A 26,280-nucleotide genomic window follows, 5' to 3' on the forward strand; every position below is an offset into this window, starting at 1 on the left:
TCTTGAAGACTGAAAAGTATTAATTGTCAAAAGGGAAATTTAAGTTATAAAAGTGCAACTGGTTATTTTAAGAAGCAATGGCCCATACAGTATTATGTAAGAAGTCCCTTTCCTCAGCCACACAATTGCAATGTTTCACACACAAATCTAAAGTCTCATTTACATTTACACCATTTATATTGTTTACAATCTTATGATGAATAGAATATATATATATATATATATATATATATATATATATATATATATATATATATATATATATATATATATATGTATATTTTTTTGTTTTTTTTTTGTTTTTTTTTGCTAACTTTGTAATCATGTAATTCTGGTTCAGTTCACTCCATCTCCCTCCAATAGATGACAGCAAGCACTAGAAACTGTTTTTTTATCCTCTGTCACCTTCCATCAAAAAATGCTGATCTGAAATGTAGGTGGCGCTGTAACGAATTTTAGCCATCACAAATGTGCTCGTTCATAAACATTCAGTCTAATTTTCAGTTCATGCACCACCCCCATTTTTTCATTGACTATTTTGGCCTATGAGTAGACTAGAAGCTCAATCTAGTTGTCATTAGAAAGCTAAGATCCTCCCCTTCCCGATGATGTATAAGACTGTATCATCAATAGTCAGTAACATATATTTCCGATGACATGTTTAGCATGCTTTTCCTGCTGGACCGCATATTTTGTTCTGGCAATCTAAGATATAAAACTGGATTATTCAGCCAAGCAAGCTCACAGACAAGTAAAAAATGGCTCATATTTCAGACAACTGACTACGGAAAAAGCATATTTAAAGTTTTTAGCTATTTATGGCTCACAACAGCAGTGATCGGTGCATAAAATAGACGTTTGTTTGTGATGTCTTACAGAAATCATATTTCACTTTGTGATTATTTTGAAAATCTTTCAAACTGTGGTATTAGGGCAACAAAATAAACTATAGAGTAGCATTCCTGACAACGAGAGCTTTCATTTTATATATGATTTGTTTATTTAAGTGCTATTTGAAAGACTTTTATATTCATATTAATATTTCTACCACACAACATCTAGGTGGCACTGATTTGCGACACAAATGTTTTCAGTCCTTATTTTGTTATTTCATTAGCATAAATGCAGAAGTCATGGTTATCTGTGAAAAGTTTCAAGTTCTAAGCTTTCAAACAATACCACATATGCCTGACTTATGTATTCGGAGACTTGAACATTATAAGTGTAAACTTTTTTTGTGACATAGCACCCCCTTTTGGACCCGTCGGAGGGTCCGCAGAGTTGACGAGGTTAGTGTGGCTGTCGCTATAACTGCAAAATATTTAGAAATAGTGAGCTGCTGCGGCACCAGATTTTGGAAAACCCCAATAACTGCGAGGGAGGAATTTTGACGGATTAGTAGAAAAGCTTCAATCTGTGCAGAGGTTCATGCCATCTGCTGCTTGTAAGTGGGTGGGGCCAAATGCCGGAAGAATTGTAATGGGAGTGAGGTAAGCAGCTGCTTATATGCGCTTACATTGTGATTGACAGGACTGACTTGGCAAGCTCCTCCCAAATCTTTGTTTAGAACTCCATTTAGAGGAGAAGGGGCATCTGACTGACATGTAAAACAACCAATCACAGTTTGTTTTTTGTACACAGCGTTGTGTACTGGGTAGGGAAATCTGAAATCAATGACAGCAGAGTAATAAACCATCCTGCTTTTTTTGCCATACAGGTTACAGCAAATAATGCTGCAATTATCTCAATGAAACATTGAAAAGATGACACAAGGAAATTTGAGTCTTGTTTAATTTACCAAAATGGCCTCAAACTGTTTCTTGAAGATTTGGTTTTAGTGGTTTCTGAAAACCTCTATTTTACAACAGTTAGCTCCAGACCACAGTATGTGAGCGGTGTGGAGTGGAGGCAGAGCTGAGTATTTGCTTCAGAGCCAGAAACCTCTTTTTTGTGGTAAATGGAAAACCTGGAGTGGAGTAGAAGCGGAGTGATTAAAAAGGCTTTGAAACATTGTTTAAGAACTGTTTATTCACTGACTGACTATTTATATTTTTCAAAATAAGAGCTAGTGAAATGCTCAAAACTATAATAAGTTATTCTAAAGTCCAGGGTTGATTACAGTGTTATTGTTTTGTCTTGCAGGAGTACACCATAGACGTGTTCTTCAGACAGAGTTGGAAGGATGAGAGGTTGAAGTTCAAAGGTCCCATGGCTGTGCTCCGCCTCAACAACCTGATGGCCAGCAAAATCTGGACCCCCGACACATTCTTCCACAACGGCAAGAAGTCAGTTGCCCATAATATGACCATGCCCAACAAACTGCTCCGAATCACAGAGGAGGGAACTCTGCTCTACACCATGAGGTAAAGCTAACACTTCCGTTTCATTTGTTAACTGCAGTCAGAATTAGTGTTGGGGAGGAACTAAATAAAAGTATAGATGTTACAAACTTAAAGCAAAAATGTGTAATTTCTGCACCACCAGCGTTACAGATGTATTTGTATTTGAAAATCCGTGCCATAAATAACACATGAACCTCTGCCTCGCAGGCGAATAAAATACAGGTCAGGAGAGAGGAAGCTATAAAGCATCATTTAGTCTAGTTATTAGGAGATTAGGGAGAAGATGGAACTTCATATTTGTGTCAACAAAATGAAAAATGGAAGGAACGTCCTTTAGGGGATGACATTTAGTATTTTATCATGCTGTCAAGCCGAGTAAAGAGTGTGTATATGTGTGCTTCTGCAGTGTATTTGTGCAGAGTATTGAGTAGTTTGCAGCATTTCTATGTACAGTGGGCTCAGCGTTAGTCTCATTAATAAAAATTACTGACGGAACATATTCAATTAGTTTTTGTTTTTTTTTCAATGATAACGAAGACGAGGAGGGACATAAAAGACACATCTTGACGATAATCAAACATGACATTAATAAACTAGATCTACAACATAAACTTAAAATTACAACTTACATCTGCACAGACAATGAAGCGAATGAACAGCGGAACTTGAACTACGTTAGGAGCTAGTTAGAATGCATAACCTGCATTGTAAATATGCTGTTTCACATGCAACGCACCTTATACAGCAGTGTAACTTCTAAAAATTAGCTGATACTTCAATATATTTATTGTATGCTATTAATTCAGGAGCTCAGGTTTTTAGGACAGTTTTCTAATGTTGTTTAATTTGACATATTAAACATTTTAATCTTTAATATGTTTGATACATGTTTTAATAATTATAAGTAGTATATACATTTCTCAGATACTTAACATTTAGTTAAAGTTTGGTCTGTTATAATTTAATACATATTTTTGTCAATTTGCACATTATCTTTCAATAAAATTAATGAATATGAAATGATGAAATATTGACTAAATGTAAAGGACAAAATTATAAATAAAATAAAACAAATTGAAAATTAATACTGGGTTGGCACTTATCACATCATGGTTAATTTTAGATTACAATAATGAAGAAGACCCCTTTAGGTTCCACTTCTGTCAGCCAAGAACAGAAAGCTGAGGCTGCAGTGGGCACAGGCTCACCAAAACTGGACAGTTGAAGACTGGAAAAACATAGCCTGGTCTGATGAATCTCAATTTTTGCTGAGGTACACAAATGGTAGCCCCACTGCAGCTTCAACTTTCTGTTCTTGGCTGACTGAAGTGGAACCCAATGTAGTCTTCTGCTGTTGTAGCCAATCTGCCTCACGTTCGACGTGTTGTGCATTCTGAGATGCTATTCTGTTCACTACCATTGTACAGAGCGGTTATCTGAGTTACCGTAGCCTTTCTGTCAGCTCGAACCTGTCTGGCCATATTCTGATGACCTCTCTCATCAACAAGGCATTTCCATCCACAGAACTGCCGCTCACTGGAAGTTGTTTGTTTTTGGCACCATTCTGAGTAAACTCTAGAGACTGTTGTGCGTGAAAATCCCTGGAGGTCGACAGTTTCAGAAATCTCAAACCAGCTCGTCTGGCAGCAAAAATCATGCCACGGTTGAAACCACTGAAATTAAATTTTTTTCTTAAAAAAAAATTGTTTATGTGAACATTAACTGAAGCTCCTGACCCATATCTGCATGAGTTTATGCCTTGCACTGCTGCCACACAATTGGCTGATTAGATAATCGCATAAATAAGTAGGTGTACAGATGTACCTAATAAAGTGGTCTATGCACAAATTCGTCAGATGGTTGCTTTTGGAAGCATCTCGCTGTGGTTGCGTCACATTTAAATGGTTTTCAATGTTCTTGCACATAAATGCTGCATTTTTAAGATGCTGTATCAAGTGAAACATAGATTAAAACCTTAAAATAAGCATCTCAAGAACACTGCACCATGCTACATCCAGTTGTTTTGGAGCAGCTGTCAGATTGTTGCCTGTTGCGTGTTACCTGTACTGCTGGAGTTGAGCTGACTGCGCCCTGATGATTGTGACTCGAAACAAAACATGAGAGTGGTAATTCAAGCTTGAATTGCACCGTTGGTAGGAAAATTCCTTATTGTAGAATGTACGTACAGTCAGGTTTAATAATTAATTGCACTGAATTCATGCATCCAAATTCTGATTGGATGACACATTCGAAGCCGCTGACCACACATCATTTGAATTTTACATCAAGTTGTGACATTGCTCAAACCGTAAATTACTAAACTCTGCATTGTGCTTGAGACTGTTTAGCCCTTATAATACAAGGAGCACTTGTATTAAAATGAATTTGAAAAATTGGTACACCCAATATGGTGGGTGAGAAAAGGAAGTTCCACCTTACAGGTAAAAGAGCCAATCACCTTTTAGAGACAGACATCGCCTGTCAGTTAACCTCGAGTTTGCACATGCGCATTAGGCTGGACCAGCTTGAAAAATAGTTTGACTTGAGCTAAAGAAGCACAATTATGATACCATTGTTGTCAGATTTTACTGCTGATGTGAAATGTGTTTATTGTAATCTTGACAAATTGTTTTGGAGATTTCGGTCTTTCCCCATTCAAGTAGATAGGAGCTGTACTTTAATGACACTTGTATCATAGAAATAGCTGTCCGAAAGCGTTCCCAAGATGGCTGCAGAGTGGACTGACTTGCCTTGAAGGCACTTTGATCAAATTACACCCTTTAATAACAAGTTGTTCCTCGTCTTGTCTGTTTGAAACACATCCTCCCATGAATTTTCAAATTACTTGTGTTTCTTTGTCACTCTTATCTGTAAATAACCAATCTTCATATGTATTTGTAGGTGTTCATAGATAAAATGTGATTTTAGCACACATACATTTTTGTACGTTTGGATTGGGGTGTAAATATTGTATCCAACCTCATTTAGGCATCTTGTTTCTCTTTCAGGCTTACGGTCAGGGCTGAATGTCCCATGCACTTAGAGGACTTCCCAATGGATGCTCATGCTTGCCCTCTCAAATTCGGCAGCTGTAAGTAACACGTCTTTTTCTACTTTTCTATGAAATGTCAGATCCTGTTCAATCTGTCCAGACTGTGAGTGGATAGAGGCTTTCTCTTAGTTCAACAATGTTTTGTGATCTTTGACCACAAACCCTGCACCATCAGCTGGACGGATTTAGACAGCTCTACCCTGCCCCAACTAATCCATGCAAAGAAAGAACAGATGTGTCTGTGCTGGAGGAAGAATAAGGGGGAAAAGACACATGAATAAAAAACAAGGCAGTGACTCAAAGCCACGAGGCTGTAAATATTTCAATGTCTGCTGTGTCTTTGCTGTGCTTGGGAATCCACTGTGGTGTATATGGCCTCAGGAATCACATTCTGACAGCTGACTGAATTCATCACTGTTGAGTTTATTTTGTGTTTTGCATGTTTGTGGCAGATGCGTACACGAGGGCTGAAGTGGTGTATGTATGGACACGAGGGGCGGCGCAGTCAGTGGTCGTGGCAGACGATGGGTCTCGTCTCAACCAGTATGATCTAATGGGACAAACTGTGGACTCGGGTGTGGTGCAGTCCAGCACTGGTGTGTTTATCAAACCTTAGAGTTTCATAAATGCTAATATTACACTTCCTTACAGTGTTGGGGAATAACTGACACTTTCCACGAATAGGGTACAAAATATTGCCTGAAAATCATGAAAGATGAAGAATAGTCAATAGTGAAAATATGGTCAATGAAAGAAGGTGCTTTTATTTTCTGTTCATTTTCAATGAGGTTAGCCATTTTTGGGACAGAAATATGGGAAATATCAGTGGGGGCCAGCTTATTACAAGTAGTGAAACTACTAACTTAAAGGTTAATTTGTGTATTTTGTGTTTGTTTGATGCTTTAAAATCCTTAATAAAGATAAATAGCATTTTGCACTTTTTAACTAATTATGTAATCTAATAATTAGCTTATAATGTAGCTAAGAACTTTTTCTAAAATGTTTAAATTAAAATTGTAGCTTGCTAAACTACAAGTAGCTTCCCTAGTGCTGCTTCCTGACTGCGGTTGTATTTTTAGCATGTTTACTCAAAGTAGCATGCCCCAGATATTTATAATTTCTCTTTGGATATGAAAATTATTAGACCTCTCCAGCTTTTATTGGCCGATTGATACAGGCTACTATAGCAGATGGGTCCAAAATGGGTGACCATGTTCAGTGGACTATAGCAATGAATTAATGCAGCAAGCTGTCAAAAGGTTTTTATGATTTGATGCATCCCCAAAGTGATTGAGTGCCAAGTTAGGTGTCAAAGAATGAATCACTTACCATTATGAATCCATTGGAAAATGCTTGCAGTCAAAATAATTTGATAGATTGACAGTTTGCCCTTCCATTTTGGCAGGATACACATGTTGCATGAATCTTCATTTACTTTGGGAAATAATGAGAAGCATGCATTATCTGGAAAACTTTTTCAATGTTAAGTGTCATATTTGAGTAAAACCATCTGAAAAATATCACAAAACCTGTCAATAACATGTCCGGGTCAAATTTCACTCCAAAATAATAATAAAATAAAAAAATAATATATATATATACATATATATATTAAGGCTGTCGATTTAATTCATTAATTCAGTGTGGTTAATTATACAAAAAAATAACAAAACGCAATGAATTATGTCCCCGGACCGTAATAAGGAAGATTCCTGAGCAATTCAAGCTTGAAGTACCACCTGTTTTCTCCAGGGGGCAGTAAGTGAAACTTCAGCTGTTTAGGCAATGCGCAGCTTATACAGAGAACAAACCAACCCTTCAGCAGACAGCACAACATGAGGACACGCTCTTGCATTCAAAACACAGCTTGCTGGAGCGCAAATCTGAATTTAGGGATCTCAAGATGTGTTTTTCTAAGTATTAAACTACGATTTACTTGACACGGTGACCTAAAAATTTTATGTTTATGATGCGACTCAACCAAAAACGATCAAAAAGCATCCGTCTGACGCAGGTGTACATTTACGCGTCCTGAAACAAGCCCTCATAATAAATCTCTGACTGAGTGACAAATTCAATTGCAAAATGGATTGCTGTGAACTGTAGGCCAATGACTGGCTTATGTTCAACAATATGCAAATAACAATACATTGGATTCTAAAGCCACTTTTTATATTGTCTTATCAATGCTTACCTCCTCTGCCACAATAATGTAATGCATTTAATGTAATTGTAATTATTTAAATATAACTATTTATAATTATCTCATCAATATATATTGAATTATTGTTATTTGAAGGGCTTTGCCAGCAAATACTTATATATGCGATTAATTGCGATTAATTAATTAATCGGCACACCATGTAATTAATTTGATTAAAAATTGTATGCGATCAACATCCCTAATATATACAGTACACTATATATATATATATATATATATATATATATATATATATATATATATATATATATACATACTGTATATATATTAATTATATTTTTGTATAAAGAAAATGAAGCATTATGTACAGTATATATATCATGGTAGTATTTGTTTAATTGATTACTATAATATATATATATATATATATATATATATATATATATATATATATATTACATTAATTGGAGTTGAATGGGAATCACCACTGAGTGTAAGGGGAATTACAAATGTTACAGTAATGTCAATTTTTTGGGGAAATGTGCTTAATTGTGCTTAACTCTTATAACATTAATGTCACAATGCCAGAAATATCAATGGTCCCAAAAACAGCCATCATTTAATTTTTACAAGATATCATTTATTTTTATTATATTGAGTTTGGGGTGAAATGTGACTGTGCCACGTTTTCTACCCAAACCCTGTAAAACAATCAGATTCACATAAACTGTTATTCATAAACACTTACATTCAGCAAATGTTGAATTCTAGTATTGCAGATAAGCAAATGCTCTAAAAATATAATCTTCCAGATGAAAGCGCATTTGTCTGTAACATGTGAGTGCTATCAGGGTTAGTTCTTCCCAAGGGGAAAGGTGCAAAATAGCAGCATATCAAAAATTAAGAGCATGAAACACTTTAATATATATATACACTATACACATGGGTAAATGGACAATCTATTGCAAACGGTGCAACAAACATATAGTTCAATAATACTACATAAAGTGGCAACTAATGCATTATCTGGCATAAACGGTATAACACATTTTTAAGATGTATTGCATGTACACATGAATAAATGTATGTGTGTTTTTCTTTGGAACTTTCTCACAAAATTCTCTCTCCCCTCCACCCCCAGGAGAATATGTTGTCATGACAACACACTTCCACCTCAAGAGGAAGATCGGTTACTTTGTCATCCAGACGTATTTGCCATGTATTATGACGGTAATCCTGTCCCAGGTGTCCTTCTGGCTCAACAGAGAATCGGTCCCTGCCAGAACCGTGTTTGGTGAGTGCTCTAATTGATCTTTAAGTGAACTAATCAATGGGCTGTTATTGTCACAGCGACACAGCTCTGTTTCAAAACTTAACAAGCTGCCTTGCTGTCTACTACCTACATATGCAGCTGTCAAGATAGTATCCTGATGGGGTGGGGGCAGGGCCGTAGCTAATGGGGTGAAGGATGGTAACGATTTTGTGGGGCCCACAGGTCCAGAGGATCTATTTTTTTATATGAAAGGGGCCCAGGGCAATATACAGTGGGTAAACAACCAGACTGAGCCTTATTACCGCGGGAAGTAACGCCGTGTGAAAACTTTAAATTCTCACATGTAAGACACGCTCGCAAATCACAGTCAGGAGGCGCAAATGGACACTTTTGTCACCATCATTTAGTAGTGTGAAGAAAGTGAGAGTTATTATGATTAAATTGTTAATATTATTATTTGTATTGTATTGTACTGTTACTGTCTTTTCCTTCTAATCGCAGGTTCGAGACCAGCTTTACTAATCTTATTGTCTGTTTGGATTCATGTAGAAAGTAAACTACACGGGACGCAGTTTTACACGGAACACGGTCACTGTGCGTTCCCTACTTATTTTCAATAAGAGAGAGGCGGCAGGCGGCAAAACGGACGCGGCATTTGAAGCTGCGCTGCTTTCCAAGCTCGCTTACGAGAATCATGCTGCTTTGATGTGCACTACTGCTTGTGGCGCACACCGCGCAAGATAAAAATATTTCATCTCTCCACGGCTGCTGCTTGTCTTTGACTAATCAGAAGGAATTTTTTCACAACCAATTAAATGGCATGGAGCTTTTACATAGTCAAAAACATCATGGAGGAGAACGTAGTACTCGCTGTGGCAGATTTTCCTGAACTTTATAACACAAACTTAAATGTAGCATGATGTGATTATTGTTATTTATATGTTATTTAAGGTATTTACACATGAGAGGTGGCAAGATTGCAAGCAAAGCCTGCTGCCCACCGCGTCTTAACACTTGTGAACATCTTTACGTTCAAATGAGGTTTCTTTATTCGGTGTGAATTGGTGCACATTATCAAACAAAAGATTTAAACACCTTCTCCCCCGTCAAGTTAAGGTGTGACTCGCTGAAGCTGAAGGGTGTTTAAAACGTATGTCTGTTGAAAAAAAGTTTCTAGAAAAATTTCTCGAAAAAATTTGTTAAAAGGGTTCTAAAGTCCTAAATAATGCACTAAACCGATTTCAACACAGATCTGTCCTGACGTCCTCTACAGATAAAATAACCATAGTATCACCATGGTATTTTGTAGTAAAATACTTGTAACCACAAAATTAATCATGGTTACTGTATTTACACCATATTACTGTAGTAACACCATTTTAAATATAATCAAGTTATAGCGGTTTGCAAAACAAGCTTAACTTGCCCTTACCGCCTCCCACTTAATGGTCGTTAGGTTGGGAGAAAGAGCTCTGAGGCGTTCAGCTCTGGCCTGGTGAAATGCTATGGTTATAGCGCCCCTTAGTGGGTTAGAGCTGCTAATGACTCATTTACGTGGTGATTGCGGCAGTAGAAAGCCTATTCTGAATGGATACCCACTATACAGTCAGGAGGCTCAGAATTCCTTACTACGGCCCTGGTTGGGGAGTTCCCCCTTGAGCATTTTAACTCTAAAATACAGGACGTTTATACAGGACAGGTGGCAAACCTAAACAGTACTGACAACCTAATGGGCAATCGGGTTGGTTTATGCCTAGAAACTAATTTAGCAAGTACAAAAATCTATCTTTTTAAACCTCTATTTTTGACCTTTTGGTCTTAGCTCAAGATGTAGCTTTTATTCAAAACTTTTTAGGTTCTTGCAGTAGTTTTAAGGGGATTGTGTGTGTAGAGATGGTTAAATATTTTAGAAAAACATAAATGCTTAATTTGACAGTGAGCACAACAGTACTCAAAGTTTTAAACTGTGCCAAGTGTGTGAGTGTGTCTGTGTGATGTATTATGTAACACATGTCAGAAAGCAAAGATTTTGTTCTTCTGTGGGCCTGTCTGGCTGCTCTCGTGTGAAGTCTCCTGACTGGGCACTCTGTATTCCTAAACACTGCATCTCAGACAAACAAAGGGGCATGCGTCTGTGTCTCAACTCTCACTGGGTAACTTGACTGCAGCCTTGCAGAACTTGTTTTTTATTCTTCATCTTTTATCCTACAAATGTTCTTTGACGAGAAATGGATTGTAGGTCTATATTGTGACAATCATTTTTGTATCTGGGTCTATTTTTTAAAGCAATTTATATATATATATATATATATATAAAAAGGCACTTAAATACAGCTGTTACATTTTTTTAAATTTCTGAAATAACATTTTTAACTTTAAGCACCACAAAAAAGATCAAAATTAATTTTAAGGTGGTGTAACTGTTCTAAGATCGTAAAACAATCTCATCAAAAGGCTGAAACTATTGATGAAAAAAACTGTATTAAGTCGTTTGGAATAAGTTTTCATTAAAAAAAAAAAACAAGTAGTGAAACAGGTTTGTAAGCGACACATAATTAAGCGACCTTGCTGCCATGAATGACGAGGAACTCTCGAGTTGGCCCAGCACTAAGAGGCCTCATATGTAACAAGCCCAGCTGGGTGACAGCGACTGCAGCAGCCATCAACCCCAAGGCCCACTGAAAGTGTTTCAGCAGCAAAGCTTTCCCTGGTTTGAAGCTCGTCAACACCGGAGAATAGATTGTGTGTGTTCATCGGTAAGGCGGGCCAACATGATCACCGAATCAAGTTTCCTTCCCGCCGACTGGGCACCAACACAGTCTTCACACTTCGGGAAGGACATGAGACAAGATCTGTTTTTGAGTTACCATCTAACGTAGACTTCACAAGCCTCCGGTTTAAGAATCTCAAGTCAGAAAATAACATTGTACCTCAGAAGGTAAAATCGGTGCTTCCTGCACGTCACGGTGGAGGACAGAACGCTGTTGAAGTGAGGTAGCTGTCTTGCAAACTGAAGCACATAGCCATGTTCAACTTGCTCAGTACCCAGCTGGAGACCCCTAAGAGACCGCGTTCCATGATATTGGAACGTGGCAAATAATGGGCATGCTGCCAACAGCAACACAAACAGTAACATTAATGTGAACATCTTCAGAGCCAGAGTAGACTGGTCTGTGGGCTCTGGTTCAGTGACCATCAGGAAAGCTTGTATGGCGACAAATTTTCCTCAAACTCTCCGGAACCTATATCCCATCCTTGCACACCTCTCTTGTGCGGTCCCTTAGGAGCCACAGAAGGAGGAATGGGGACAGGAGCCACAGGAGTATAGCAGGAGGAATGGGGACAGGCGTCGTCTTTCAGAAAGATAGCGACCCGAGAGTGAAGTGTCTGGAGTTTCATGAGTTCACAGTGAATGATTGTTGGTGCCAGATGGGCTGGTTTGAGTATTTCTGTAACTGCTGATCTCCTGGGATTTTCACACACAACAGTCTCTAGAATTTACTACAAATGGTGCCAAAAACATGCAGTGAGCGGCAGTTCTGTGGACAGAAATGCCATGTTGATGAGAGAGGTCAACAGAGAATGGCCAGAATGGTTCAAACGGACAAAGTCTACGGTAACTCAGATAACTGCTCTGTACAATTGTGGTGAGAAGAATAGCATTCTAAGATGCATGTTGGCGCTATATTGGCGGCACGAGGGGGACCTTCACAATATTACGCAGGTGGTTTTAATGTTGTGGCTGATCGGTATATTCATGATTCAAAAATACTTTTTACCTTAATATGTTTGAAAACCTTGAAAATACCTTTTATTTATTTTTGTATTTTTTTAAAAATATAATTAAGATCAAAATATCAAACACATTTGCATATGAAATATGTAAGGATCAGTTATGGGTAAGTTACTCAAAAAAAAGTAATTCTATACCAATTATTAATTACTTCTCCAAAAAATATCAGATTACTTTACTGATTACTTTATGAAAAAAGTAATCCCACAACTAATCACTTAACTTTTAAGTTACTTTCTAAACAACTTTTCACTGTTTTTGCATATCTGTGTGACTGTTGATCATAAAATAGAACACATTAACAAAGAAGATCTAAATAAAGAAATTCATCATAAGAAGTAATCTTGCTGCATGGAAGGCAAATTGAAATAAAATAGTCTCTTAAACTCTCTTAAACATTTTGCAGCCAAATTAATCACTATCCTCACAGATTTGACACTGAAAAGAATAGCATTGTTCCTTCATCCACATTCAAAACATTTAAAATGTATTTTTGGCTGTTGTAGAGCAGTTTTGCGATGTATGTATTTGATGATTAATGTACAATAGTGCAAATCTCTGGGATGGCATGCTAGGGACAAAAGATATCACAACACACTGACAAACAGCCCTGTAGTGCCATAACTTGATCATATAACAAGGCATCTTGCAGATAATGCAATTTCTGTGTGCAGAGGTGAGTTATGTCACAAGAGTATGATGTTAAAGGACACTGATGACCAACATTATAGGTCCATTGGAGGAACTATATCAATGAAGCACTAGGTTATATATCGTATTGAAGGTATTCCTCCAGAGAGCTGGACTTTTAAAGGACATTAAACCAGTAAGAAGCCTCATATTGCCACTGTAAACATCTCAATAGCAGCAATAACATTGTTGAGTCAATTTTGAAATGATCATCCATTTTTTAGAAACCTTTCAGAGGTGTGGAGTGTCTACATATTTAGACCCCTTTAATACAGTAAAAAACAAATTATATTTGAGGGATCCAATATTATTATTTGTTGCCTGGAACGGACACTGTGTGACGATGGAAATAAATGAAAGTTTGAAATTAATTGAATTATATTGTGAATAGAGTGAATAGAAATTAATGAACAGGTTTATATTTACTTAAACATTTGTGGTGAAAATGGGTAACTGTGCAATTTTCTGATGTCAGAAAATGAAAAATGTTTAAACAAATAAGAACAATACAATTTTGTTTGCAAAGAACAAGAGTGCAAAAGGCTTGCAAAACACTAACTGCTACATAACAGAATCTAATAGAATTAGCCCCTAGCATAAACATATTAACAACATATTACTTAAATTTCATTAAATGTTGAATACATATTAAAAAGATAGATAATTTTATTATAGTTTATACAAAAAATATATATAGAAATAGAAATTATAAATTATAATGGCAATATTCTATAGTGGGGACATTCTCTCTCTCTCTCTCTCTCTCTCTCTCTCTCTCTCTCTCTCTCTCTTCTCTCTCTCTCTATCACACACACACACACACACACACACACAAATTTAAGCAATTCCTTATGACAAATGGCTTATTATAACGTGTTAAATATTCTAACATGTAAAACCAGCATGAATACAGAGATTACAAATAATTCTAAATGTTTAAAAATTAAGTTTACCTACTAACAAATGTGAATTATTTTTAATGGGTGAAAAATCTATCAATCAAATTATTTTTTTCTTTTAATTTCTTTTATAATCATGATCTCCACAGGTCTATTTTTCCTAGCAGTTTTAAAGAACACACCTAAGAGTTCATTTCATTTGTGTTGAAGTGCTATTACTCTCTGATGCTTAATTTGCCTCCTCCCCTGTTGTGTGTGTCAGGGAAAATGTTGTTAAAAGATGTAAATTGTCTTCATATAGAGACAGTACTTACTTATATAAGACAAAATTGAGTGCGGAAGTTCTAGATAACTGTGTTAAATCTTTACTCATCTAATTAGAGCTTTACCATGGGGTGCATCTGTACAAGACATAAAATCACTGTGACTATCAGCCATTCATGTCACATTTTAGATCTGCAGACTTTGCAGAGTTTATTATATAGAAAAATCTATGAAATTACTGGAAATAAAATGCCACAGATATCACATTCACACATTTTAGTTGGAAATGAAAATGGATGATTTGTGTTTCTCAATTATTAATTAATATTTTCATATAGCTGGATAATACGAATAGTGATAATATATATGTACCATAGTTTCAGTTTGATTAAAGGGGCAATGTTTCGGGTTTCTGTAATGACAAATGCAAGGATTACTGGACAAGTCATCTTTGCAGCTTGGTTTCTATAGTATAAGTGGTCTTTTTTCACATACCTTAAAAGGGAAAGGAAATTTTCCCTGTTTACGTTCAACAGGACAACACTTCTTGTCAGAGCGATAGCGCAACATACAGACCCAAGAGCAGAGGAAAAGTTCAAAGGATTTATTTACAATAAATATGAGTAATCACTGAGTTGTGGATGTCCAGGATCCCGGCAACGGCTGCAGCAGTGGGAAGAGATCTCTGAGAAGCATGCACACCGTGGCCACGCAAGGGGCAATCCGTGAAGAGTGTGTCCATAGAATGAGTGTGTGCAATATGGAAGTCAGGATTAGATTTGTGGAATCCTCCGTTGAAGCTTGGTGAGGTGCAGAACAATGCCCAGCATGGTAGGGCGATCTAGCTCCCGACACGCGGGCAAAGATGAGGTATCCTCCGTGGAAACCCAGCTGACATGCAGCACCAACTAGGAGACAGGACCAACTAGGCAGCGAGAGTGAGGATAGTTACTTCACACCAAACAGCAATCTAGCAAAGATACTGAGAACACAAAGGGCATAAGAAGGGAGTGAATTAGAGGGGAACCAGGTGTTGCTCGGCACGCTAATTAGTGGCATGATCAGTGTTCCCCTGGGACACTTCTTATTGAAGAACGTTTGCCAGTTGTTTTTAACAGTGACATTAGCAATGTTAGTACAATGTGCATGATAGGAACACAGTCCAGGCCAAAGTACAGCTTACATAGATTGAATCAGTGCTCTTTAGTGTTCTTTTACTGTTATCCAGAAACTCATTATCAACATTACAGATGCTTTTTCTGCAGAAACATGGTTACAAACAGAAAAACAAGCTCTCAATGGTTCTTTACACTTCATGTAGCACAAGTAGGTCAGTATTCATTATACCTGAATTGAATTCAAATGACAAGAGTATGCTAATGAATGGTTAGAGCATATATGGAAAAGTAGAACTCAGAAATGTTAATGAATGGTTAGATCATATATGGAAAAGTAGAACTCAGAAAGATGCTGGAAAACCCAACAGAGGGTATAAATAATGTGGCAATAGAAGTCGATTTTATTAGATATTGGAACCAGTGTCTTTTTAAGAGCATATATTTCATTATTTATTGTTTATTATGAATGTTCACCTTATTAATGGGTGCAAACATTGAATAAAATCAACATTTGCTATGGTGTGTTATACAGAACATATTAAAACTTTTTACTTTTTGGGGGGGGGTTTCCCCTTTTTCTCCCAATTTGGAATGCCCAATTCCCAATGTGCTCTAAGTCCTTGTGGTCGCATAGTGATTTGCCTCAGTCCAGGTGGTGGAGGACGAATCCCAGTTGCCTCCACGTCTGAGACAGTCAACCCACGCATCTTATCACATGGCTTGTTGAGCGCGTTGCCACGGAGACATAGCGCGTGTGGAGGCTTCACGCGTGTGGAGGCATACACCGCGGCAACCATGCTCAATTCACCATGCGCCCCACCGAGAACAAACCACATTATAGCGACCACAAGGAGATTACCCCATGTGACTCTACCCTCCCTAGCAACCGGGCCAATTTTGGTTGCTTACAAGACCTGGCTGGAGTCACTCAGCACACCCTGGGATTCGAACTAGCGAACTAGCAAACTCCAGGGGTGGTAGCTAGCGTATTTTACCACTGAGCTACCCAGGCTACCCAAGGCTACCCATGAATCTGCATACAGATATACCGTGGCCCCAAAAGAATTTGGACTCTTTAGCTACACTTAAAAATGCATCAATGTTGTTGCATTAGATTTACTTAACATTTACTTGAGGGGAACTGACTTTTACAGCCTCTTAAAACCACTTTCACACCAGTTGGTTAAAAGTCATTGCAAAAATGGCTCAGAAAAGTGAATTTAGTTCTGAGAAAAGCTTTCTTTGTTTTGTTCTTTAATGCAATCACATTTATACAGTGGTCCTGATGAGTAATTGGACACTTTTGGACATTTAAGCCACTGTATGTGCTGTAAGGAATACTTATTAGTGACATTGTCTTAATGAATTGAACATATCAATAGTTTATCAGATATCTGCACAATTGAGTCACTATCTATATTTGTTGGCCTATTCTTCTTTGGTACTAATATATAATCTCTTAAGCCCTTGCAACATTTAATCACATGCAGGATATTAATGATATCTTTGAATGATATCTAAAATTCAATTCCTACTAGTTACAGTAACTACATTTGCACTAGTAAAAACACACATTTTTTATAACAAAAATGCAATTTCAACTAAAAAGCATAATTCTTGATATTTGTATCTGCATTTTCACAAATAGAATTTCACAACAATCTGTCATTCACTCTGATTCAAAACACAATTACAGATATTTATAGTTAATTTCTTACTAGTTGAAACTCAAATTTTACTATCCCATTACAGATATATGAAATTAAGATTGCCACTGGTGAAAACCAAATTAGTAACAATGTAATTATTGGGGGGCCTGGGTAGCTCAGCGAGTACTAACGCTGACTACCACCCCTGGAGTTGCGACTTCAAATCCAGGGTGTGCTGAGTGACTCCAGCCAGTTCTCCTAAGCAACCAGATTGGCCCGGTTGCTAGGGAGGGTAGAGTCACATGGGGTAACCTCCTCGTGGTCACTATAATGTGTGGTTCTCGCTCTCGGTGGGGCACATGGTGAGTTGTGCATAGATGCCGTGGAGAATAGCGTGGGCCTCCACATGCGCTACGTCTCCGCGGTAACACGCTCAAGACGTGCAGATTGACGTCTCAAACGCGGAGGCAGCTGAAATTCATCCTCCGCCACCCGGAGTCACTATACCACCATGAGGACTTAGAGCGCATTGGGAACTGGGCATTCCAAATTGGGGAGAAAAGGGGAGAAGAAAAAAAAATTAATTATTGATATCAAAAACTCATTTTTACAAGAAGTACACAGCTGATATGTCAAAGTGTAATTTCAACTAGTATGAATTTAATTGTAGATATCTGAAATAGCGTTTTCAACAGGAGTGAATGACAGATAAGGCTTGCGATACTAATGCCAGTTTCAGATGTGGTTTGCTCGTCAAATATCACCAAATGTATTGGTGAGTATTGCATGATATTGCTGAATATGACATGTATTTAAAATAAAAGAAAAAATTGGGTTTGATATTTACTTTTTATTACCTGCACTGTTATTATACTGGATCTTGTGTTGCATTTTGCTGTGCATTTTTAGATTTAGATTGATAGTGTGACTTTGAACTTTGGAACAACTAATTTATTCATTTCCTGCTGACCACATATTGTAACTAATGTCTTTACTATAAAGAAGCTCATTCATTTCTCATTGCTGTGGTGTGCTGTGTCGGACATAAATGGGAGCTCTCCTCTTGGTAAATTTACATTTACATTAAATGTAAAGTAAATGGAATGATAGAGGCAGTAATCTAATTGTCATCCACAGCACTGGCAAGCGTTCCACCATCTAATGAAAATTTAATTCACAGGCTGCCAGTGAAATGGCAAATCAATTTTACAGTGTCCAATCGCGCTGATGGTGATGAGTTGCCATATGGAACAAATATGCAAGCTGGTTGGTCATCAGCAAGAGACTGCAAAATCTGCCAGTATACTTTTAAATAGTTAATGCATATCTTTAATATATTGTATTTGCAACCTCGTTTAAGACTAGTCTCACCTTTGATTGTCAGCATAAAGTACACTTTGCAGCTTATTCTGGCCTAGAACTGCCAGCTTAGGGCATTTTCAGTAGGGATGTCACAATACTGATACTGGTATCGGAATCAGGTCCGATACTGCACTCATGAACTTGTACTCGTGCTCGTAAAAATGCTCGATACCATCTGACGTATGAATGTCATTCCATAAACATTCAGCACGCAAATTAAAATCACGTTATATCCTAGTGAGATTATTTAACAGCAAAAGCTGCAATTTAATGAGATAAATATACAGTTTGCATGTGCAGTGCTTCAAATGCACTCACATTTAAAATATACTGTATATTTATCTCATCTGGCTTATGAATGTGTGGAGCCGGTGTTGTGCAGAAATAAAGACACAAAGAGCTCATACCTTTTAGAGATCCTTGGCTCATACACGGAAAATACCATCATGAGCATCGCTTTTGTAGCAGATGACAGAATGCAGAGTGCTAATTCACCTTTTACTGAGGCACATACAGAGTACATACTTATTTAATTAAATATTAGCCTTTTGCGGTTTGCTCTTTTAGTCTCAGTGTCTGTGCCCATCATTGTAAGGAAAGACTAAGAAATCTTTGATCATTCTATAAAATTAGATTAAAAAAAAAAAACTATTGGCCTTTTCCACCACCTTAGTTATCAGTATCGCAAAATCCCCTATCGGTCGACCTCTAGTACAGAATGCGCATTTCATTCAGAGGCTGTGCTGCAAATAAACGTGGATGGATAGGAGTTGTAAAATTTATGTCAGGGTTATTTTTATCCTTCATTAGTTGCTTTTGCATTATGTCTGCATTGAAAAGTGCCTGTTTTCACGTTCACAGAGCTCTCTCGCAAGCACGCACGCACGCACGCACGCACACACACACACACACACACACAGCAGAAAGAGTGAAGCCACATTAAGATGGTTTTTATCTGTCGAAAATTTGCTAATGACGTCCTACCTGTGTCTGTTCTGCCACTATCCAAAGGAGATAAGCGATCGTACTAAAATGACCTCAGATTAAACAACTCCTATTTTAAACGTGCAATTATATTTAATATAGTCGCCAAAAGCTATATCAACCTTTTGATTATGAATTACAATGAATTATGCTAATGGTTTTTATAGGGATATTGTTTGGTTGTTGGTCCGTTAGGGTCATATTGCATTCCCACCACAAGCGAGCCGCTCCAGAGTTCGTTTGCAATCGGGCCGAGATTATTTCATTCAGGTGGTCTCGGACCGATTGTTTTGGTGTGGATCCGAGTGCAATTGCCATGTTCATATATGCCTAAATGAACCGAACTAAGTGAGAAAAGGTACCAGGTTCCGAAACAAATGCTCCAAACGAGCCAGGTGTGAAAACACCCTTAGACAGGAAGAAGCGTCTGACCAAAATGGAAAGTAACTGATCACAGCTGGTTTTTCCAACTGATTTCCAGTTTTGTGTGCAGTATGCACCAGCTTGTCAGTGAACGGACTATCCATGGGTGGTCCATCTACTTGCTTTTAATGTATACACTTTTCATACACTTTTTGTCCCTTGCAGGAGTGACCACTGTTCTGACGATGACCACCCTGAGTATCAGCGCCAGAAATTCTCTCCCCAAGGTGGCCTATGCCACAGCTATGGACTGGTTCATTGCTGTCTGCTACGCTTTTGTCTTCTCCGCTCTCATTGAGTTTGCCACGGTAAACTACTTCACAAAGAGGGGTTACGCCTGGGATGGGAAAAGTGTGGTGCCAGAAAAGGTAAGGCAATTTCACATCTCAAAAAAAAGGGAAAAAACTTTGGCCCAATAATGTTTGATACAAATATAAATAAAGGGTTAGTTCTCCCAAGAATAACAATTTTGCCATCATTTACTTGACCTTAACCAGTATAATCAGCCTAGTCACGTAATTTTCATAAGATCAGGCTGTGTATGATTTTCTTTTGGCGAACAAAAAAGGAGATTTTTTAAACAATGTTCGAGGAGCTTTTTTCCACAATGAAAATGAAAGAGGACTTGGACTGTCAATGTCCAAATGTCCAAAAAGCACAATAATTGTAACATAAAAGTAGTCTATAAGACTTAAGCGCTATATTATATAAGTCTCTGAAGCCATATGATAGCTTTGTGTGACTGGCCGAAATTTATGTTTGCTGAAAATCCTTTTCACCACATTTAACATTAGTGATATCAAACAGTGGTGCCTGCAGCTGTACGGCCGTACACAATTTGTGTACCATGAGCATTCCTACTGTCCTGAGAAACATTTTCTCTGAGAATATTTCAGCAATCATGAATTGTGTCCTGTATTTGTTGAATGTTTAAAAGAACTAGCAATGCACGATTCGTGAATTAATCATTCTTTTGAGTCGGTTCTGTTCAGTTAATTGGCCAAACGTGCTTGTAAAACAATCTTGCGTTCTGATCTTGTTGTTGCGCTGAGTCTTGCTTTTGTAGTGCGAGAACGCATTTGTTCTGAATGGTTACTGTTTTTAAGCTTTAGCCAGGGCTACACATTCTTGTGAAAATTAATAAATAGGGATGTCTCGACACCAATACTGTTATCTGAGTCGGGTCCAATACCACACTCATGTACTTGTACTTGTCCTCATAAAAATGCCCAGATACCAAAAACCGATACCATCTGACATATGAATGTCATTACTTAAACAATCAGCACACAAATTCTAATCACGTTATGTCCTAGTGAAATTATTTAACCGCAAAAGCTGCAATTTAATGAGATAAATATATAGTTTACTTTGCATGTTCCAGCTGCACCGCACATACCTTTAAAGCTCCTCTTTGGCTCATACAGGAAAAACACCATCGTGATCATCAAGCACTCTGTTTGTAGCAGATGACAGTGAACAGAGCGCAAATTCACTTTGTAGTGCGAGGCACAAACAGAGTATATACTTATTTAATTAAATAACCAACACACTCTCACAGCGAAATCGTTAGGAATCATACGACTACACATCGTTTTCATCTACAACGTGACAATTTCTTGCTTCTGTCACACAAAACAGCTTCCTGTCATGTTTACACACTCTACTGATCGGTTAGGTTGAGATAAGTGGTTTGGGTAAGAGCATAATATTAATAAGCACGCTTATTTCCACATTACACATCCGGGCATTTGCACGTGATGAAATCGTATGAAATAGCCAACTCGAAAAATATGTACGAATTTTCTTGAGATCGGGTTGAAATAGCAGGCTTTTGCAGTTTAATATTCACTTTGAGTCACGTAGCACCTGGCTTTTTCTGACTAAAAAGCTACCGTCATCACACAGAAACACTTCAAAATAAAAGCTCAGTCAAAATAAAAGCTCAATTTAAATAAAAAAAATTATGACAGAAATATATCACTATTGTAAAGTTATGTAATATTTACTGTTATACTTCTACTACTACTACTACTACTACTACTACTACTAATGATGATGATAATAATAATAATAATAATAATAATAATAATAATAATAATAATAATAAAAAATCAATGGTAATGGTAATATTTAAGCATTATCTTACATCTGTGATGCTCTGTTATGCAGCACTTTATTTGACAAAATATAACTCCAATGCTGTATTTTGGATTGTACTGTGAGGTTCTGTATATAAGCACTTCATCTGATTAAAAAAAATAAATAAATAAAATAAATAATATTATGTTGAAAATTAATTGTTATATTTTCATTTGATTAATGTTTTACTTTATTTATTTAACACCATTTTGATGATAAAAATAATTACAATTATCTGTTGCTATGGAGTTCAGAAAAAAAATAAAAAAATAAAACAGGTATCGGAAAGAAAGTATCGGTTGGGTATAGCGACAGCTGATGACACAATTCTTGTTGACCTCCTTTGCAGCAAAAGAAGAAGAAGGAGTCTTTACTGAAAAAGAACAACACCTACACTGCTGCCACGGCAACAGCTTTTGCTCCAAACATTGCCAGAGACCCTGGTTTGGCAACTATTGCTAAAAGTGCCCCCCCTCCCCCAACTGAGCCCAAGGACGAGCCCAAACCCAAACCACCAGAGGCGAAGAAAACCTTCAACAGCGTGAGCAAGATCGATCGGATTGCCAGAATAGCTTTCCCGCTGCTCTTCGGAACCTTTAACCTGGTGTACTGGGCCACTTACTTGAATAAGAAACCCAAAATACAGGGTGCCCTACAACCCCACTAATTCTGTTTCCTTTTGCTTTACTTTCTGTTTTGTTTTTCTTATGTTTCTTTACAACAACAAAAAGGTGAAAAAAAAACTATTTGTCTCGAATTTGTTTTAAAGATAGTCAAGTTTCCACTTTCAACTTCGTGTTAACATGTGTAACATATCTTCCTATATGAAAAAGAGACATTCTGCATTATGTACAAACCACTGTATTAAAAGGGAACTCTATATACACACAGACACAGTGGAGAGAATTCACTAAACAGTTGTGCCACTATTCCATACAGTATTTCAGTGCAAAAACCTGCGTCTTTTTCACTAACCAACCGCAATCCAGTTTAACCAGGCCCTAAATTTGCAGTATTTAAGACATTATCGTTCAACGTGCAAACATGCTTTATTTCTATGTAAATTAGGCTTATTATTGATATTTACAACTTCTTCATAAAAAAACAGCACCATTTGCTCGGTGAAAAGCAGGAGTTAAATGGAATTTTATTTACTGTTAAAGAGACGTTTGTGTACCAATTTGGTGACACTTTACATTCAAGAAATATTCCGGGGTTCAATACAAGTTAAGCTCCAGTGAATGGGGCCAATTTTTGAGGGTTTAAAAGGTAGAAATGTGAAGCTTATAATTTTAAAAAAGCACTTATATTATTTTTTTGTTCTGTTAAAACTCTTGTATTATTTGAGCTGTAAAATTGTTTGAATCATTGTTCTTATGGTTGTTTTAGGGATTATGGTGTTATGTAATCATGGCAACAAGTTGTAAAATTTAATATAACTTTACACAGAAAAGGTTAGTAAGCTTTTTTTTTTCTTTTTTTTTTATTGTATTTTTTTTTACACTAAAATAATTTGAATACACATATTGTTTTGATCTTGTGGCTATACTTTTGAAACAGTGAGTATTTTAATGTTTACAGATTGGCCCCATTCACTACCATTGTAAGTGACTCGTTGTAACCTTGATGTTCCTCTTTTTTTTAAGAAAAAAGGAAGAGTCAAAATTTATTTTTGTGGTTATCAACATTATGCCACAAATGATGTAGATTGAGCTGAATCCGGGACATTAATTTAATGTTCCCTATGTTAAAGTTTATAAAGGGGTTCATATTCATAACGGGGTTCACTAATAAGTCATTTGAAAATGCATTATAAATCACTGATATGTGGTTATAACAACATGCATAAAATATGTGACTTTCCTTGCAGTACTTGCCAAATAGAAAGCTATTTTACCTCACGTTATAAATGCTTAATAATACTTATTCAACATTAACATTCAGGTAATGTTCCCTTTGTTCAAGTTTATAAAGGGGTTAATTAATGACTAATAAGTAATTTACAAATGCATTATAAATCATTGATATGCGGTTATAACAACATGCATAAAATGCTAGACTTTCCTGCAATACTTGCCAAATAGAAAGCTATTTTACCTCCAGTTATAAATGCTTAGTAATAGTTATACAACATTAAAAACCTATAAAAATTTACCTTAATTTAAAGTGAACACATATGTTCAGAATTTGTTAAGGAATTTCCAACATTAGAAACCTGTACATTAAAGTTCAGTATGGTTTATTGGTCATCGGGCTTTATTATATGATACATGCTGTGAATGAGCATGAAGATCTGAAAAGTGTTTTTGCAGAGGACTTTAAGTAACTAGGACTAGTTAAGTTGGGAGAGCAACATTCTTTTGACATCAACATGCAAGGAAAGTGAAGGCAAGTCAAGACATAACAGTAATGAATAAAAACACAAAGCAGACTATAAAGAATTACATAATCCCTCCTTTTAATATCACTATAATAGTCTGTTTTTGCTGCATTGTGAAATAAATCATGAATTAGTTAGTTAGAATTAGTAATAAGCATTTATAACATGAAACCATACTCTCTATTTAGCAAGTATTGCATGAAAGTCCCTTTTTTATTCATGTTGTTATAACTGCATATTAATGATTTATAATGCATTTGTAAATTACTTATTAATGAACCCCTATATAAACTTCTAACAAATGGAACATTGATATAAAGTGTTCCCAAAATTTGTAGCAGTAATTTATCAAATGATGGAAAGGATTATAACCGGGTATAGACCAGCACACTTCCGAAATTTTAAAGTGGTTAAGTGATGCTGTACGATTTGCCAGATTATGGTATGCTGCTGCATTCTACACAATCTAGCGATCAGAACCTGCCTGCAAGATGGGCAACTGCACCGTGCAAGCTGTGTTTCAGAGTAAAACAACACAGACAGCATGTACAACTAAAAGGCACTATCAGTTAATTTTTAGTGAATTCCCCTCATCATACCTGAGAAAATGCTATTCAGCAAACACACATAGTAAACAGTTTTGCATTACATTATCAATGTACATGGAATAAGTTTGCATGGGTGAAGCTTTTCTGTTTCAGCTTGATTTGGACAATACTACCTACAACCAAGGTCATGTTTCTCTATTCTAGTCTGTTTTCTGGATCTTACATTATAGATATTATTATATTTATATGCTAATAGGGTTCCATTAACAGCAATAAAACATGTCTCAGTGGGGGGAAAAAAATAAAAAATTCATTTACTCATGGATATAAAAAATGTAGAGAAATTCAAAATTATTAATGTGTATATCATAAGGCATACTATTTATTTAGTTTTCATGTAGATATTATAAATTGTTAGAGATGTCAATATTCATTTTGAGCTTTGCTAAATGTAACTACAAGGTACAAGCTCAGTGCTTGACAAAGAGAGAGAGAGAGAGAGTGTTGTGTTTCAAGTAGTATGGAACATGAATGAAATTCGGATATATATATATATATATATATATATATATTATTTTATTTTTTCTTGATCCACTAGAAACTAGTTTGGATTCACCTTTTAATGATTAAACATGTGCAGATAAATGAAAACCAGTATATTTGCACATTTCACAAAGATTTTCGATGATGGACAACAGTAGATACTTAGAAAGAATGTAAACTAACGTCTTGATGTTGTAATGCATTTTTATATTTAGCATTAAATTACACTTTATTCTGTATTTTGGTTAATGTTTTTTGTGATATTATGGTTGGCACACACTGAATATAAAGAATATTGGCACTAGAGTTATGATTTATGTGCTGCTTTGTGCTAGCATTACATCTGGTTAAAGGGATAGCTCAGCCAAAAATGTACTCAACCTCACGTATGACTTTCTTCTTTCATGGAACACAAAAGGAGATATTTTGAAGATTGTGCTGGTCGCTCTTGACCATGGAATTACAATGAATGGGAACTGAAGCTTTGAAGCTTCAAAAAGGATGCAAAAGCACCAAAAGTATCCTAAAAGTGGTCGATTTGACTTGTGATGAGGCATATTTAAGATGTTGAACCAAATCAATGGCAATTTAAGCCACCCAGTTGAACCAATTCCCTGTAAATGTTACCCTCCAGTGAGATGTTAACCAGTCCAA

The 26,280-nt window shown here is 36.6% G+C and overlaps 1 protein-coding gene across 4 annotated transcripts in view; it reads left to right on the forward strand.

Annotated features, from left to right (window-relative positions):
• Positions 1-25,865, forward strand: part of LOC127429140 (gamma-aminobutyric acid receptor subunit alpha-1-like) — a 62,751-nt gene extending 36,886 nt beyond the window's left edge. For all 4 annotated transcript variants that reach the window (XM_051677991.1, XM_051677989.1, XM_051677986.1 and 1 more), the window contains exons 5-10: positions 2,143-2,363; positions 5,351-5,433; positions 5,847-5,990; positions 8,700-8,852; positions 20,179-20,381; positions 22,505-25,865. In XM_051677991.1, the coding sequence (XP_051533951.1) occupies positions 2,143-2,363; positions 5,351-5,433; positions 5,847-5,990; positions 8,700-8,852; positions 20,179-20,381; positions 22,505-22,822 (1,122 nt within the window). In that variant the 3' untranslated portion in view covers positions 22,823-25,865. The remainder of the gene's footprint in view (positions 1-2,142; positions 2,364-5,350; positions 5,434-5,846; positions 5,991-8,699; positions 8,853-20,178; positions 20,382-22,504) is intronic.
• The last annotated feature ends 415 nt before the right edge of the window (positions 25,866-26,280 follow it).

This window comes from Myxocyprinus asiaticus, chromosome 38 (genome assembly GCF_019703515.2).
Source record: "Myxocyprinus asiaticus isolate MX2 ecotype Aquarium Trade chromosome 38, UBuf_Myxa_2, whole genome shotgun sequence".
Classification (NCBI taxonomy): domain Eukaryota; kingdom Metazoa; phylum Chordata; class Actinopteri; order Cypriniformes; family Catostomidae; genus Myxocyprinus; species Myxocyprinus asiaticus.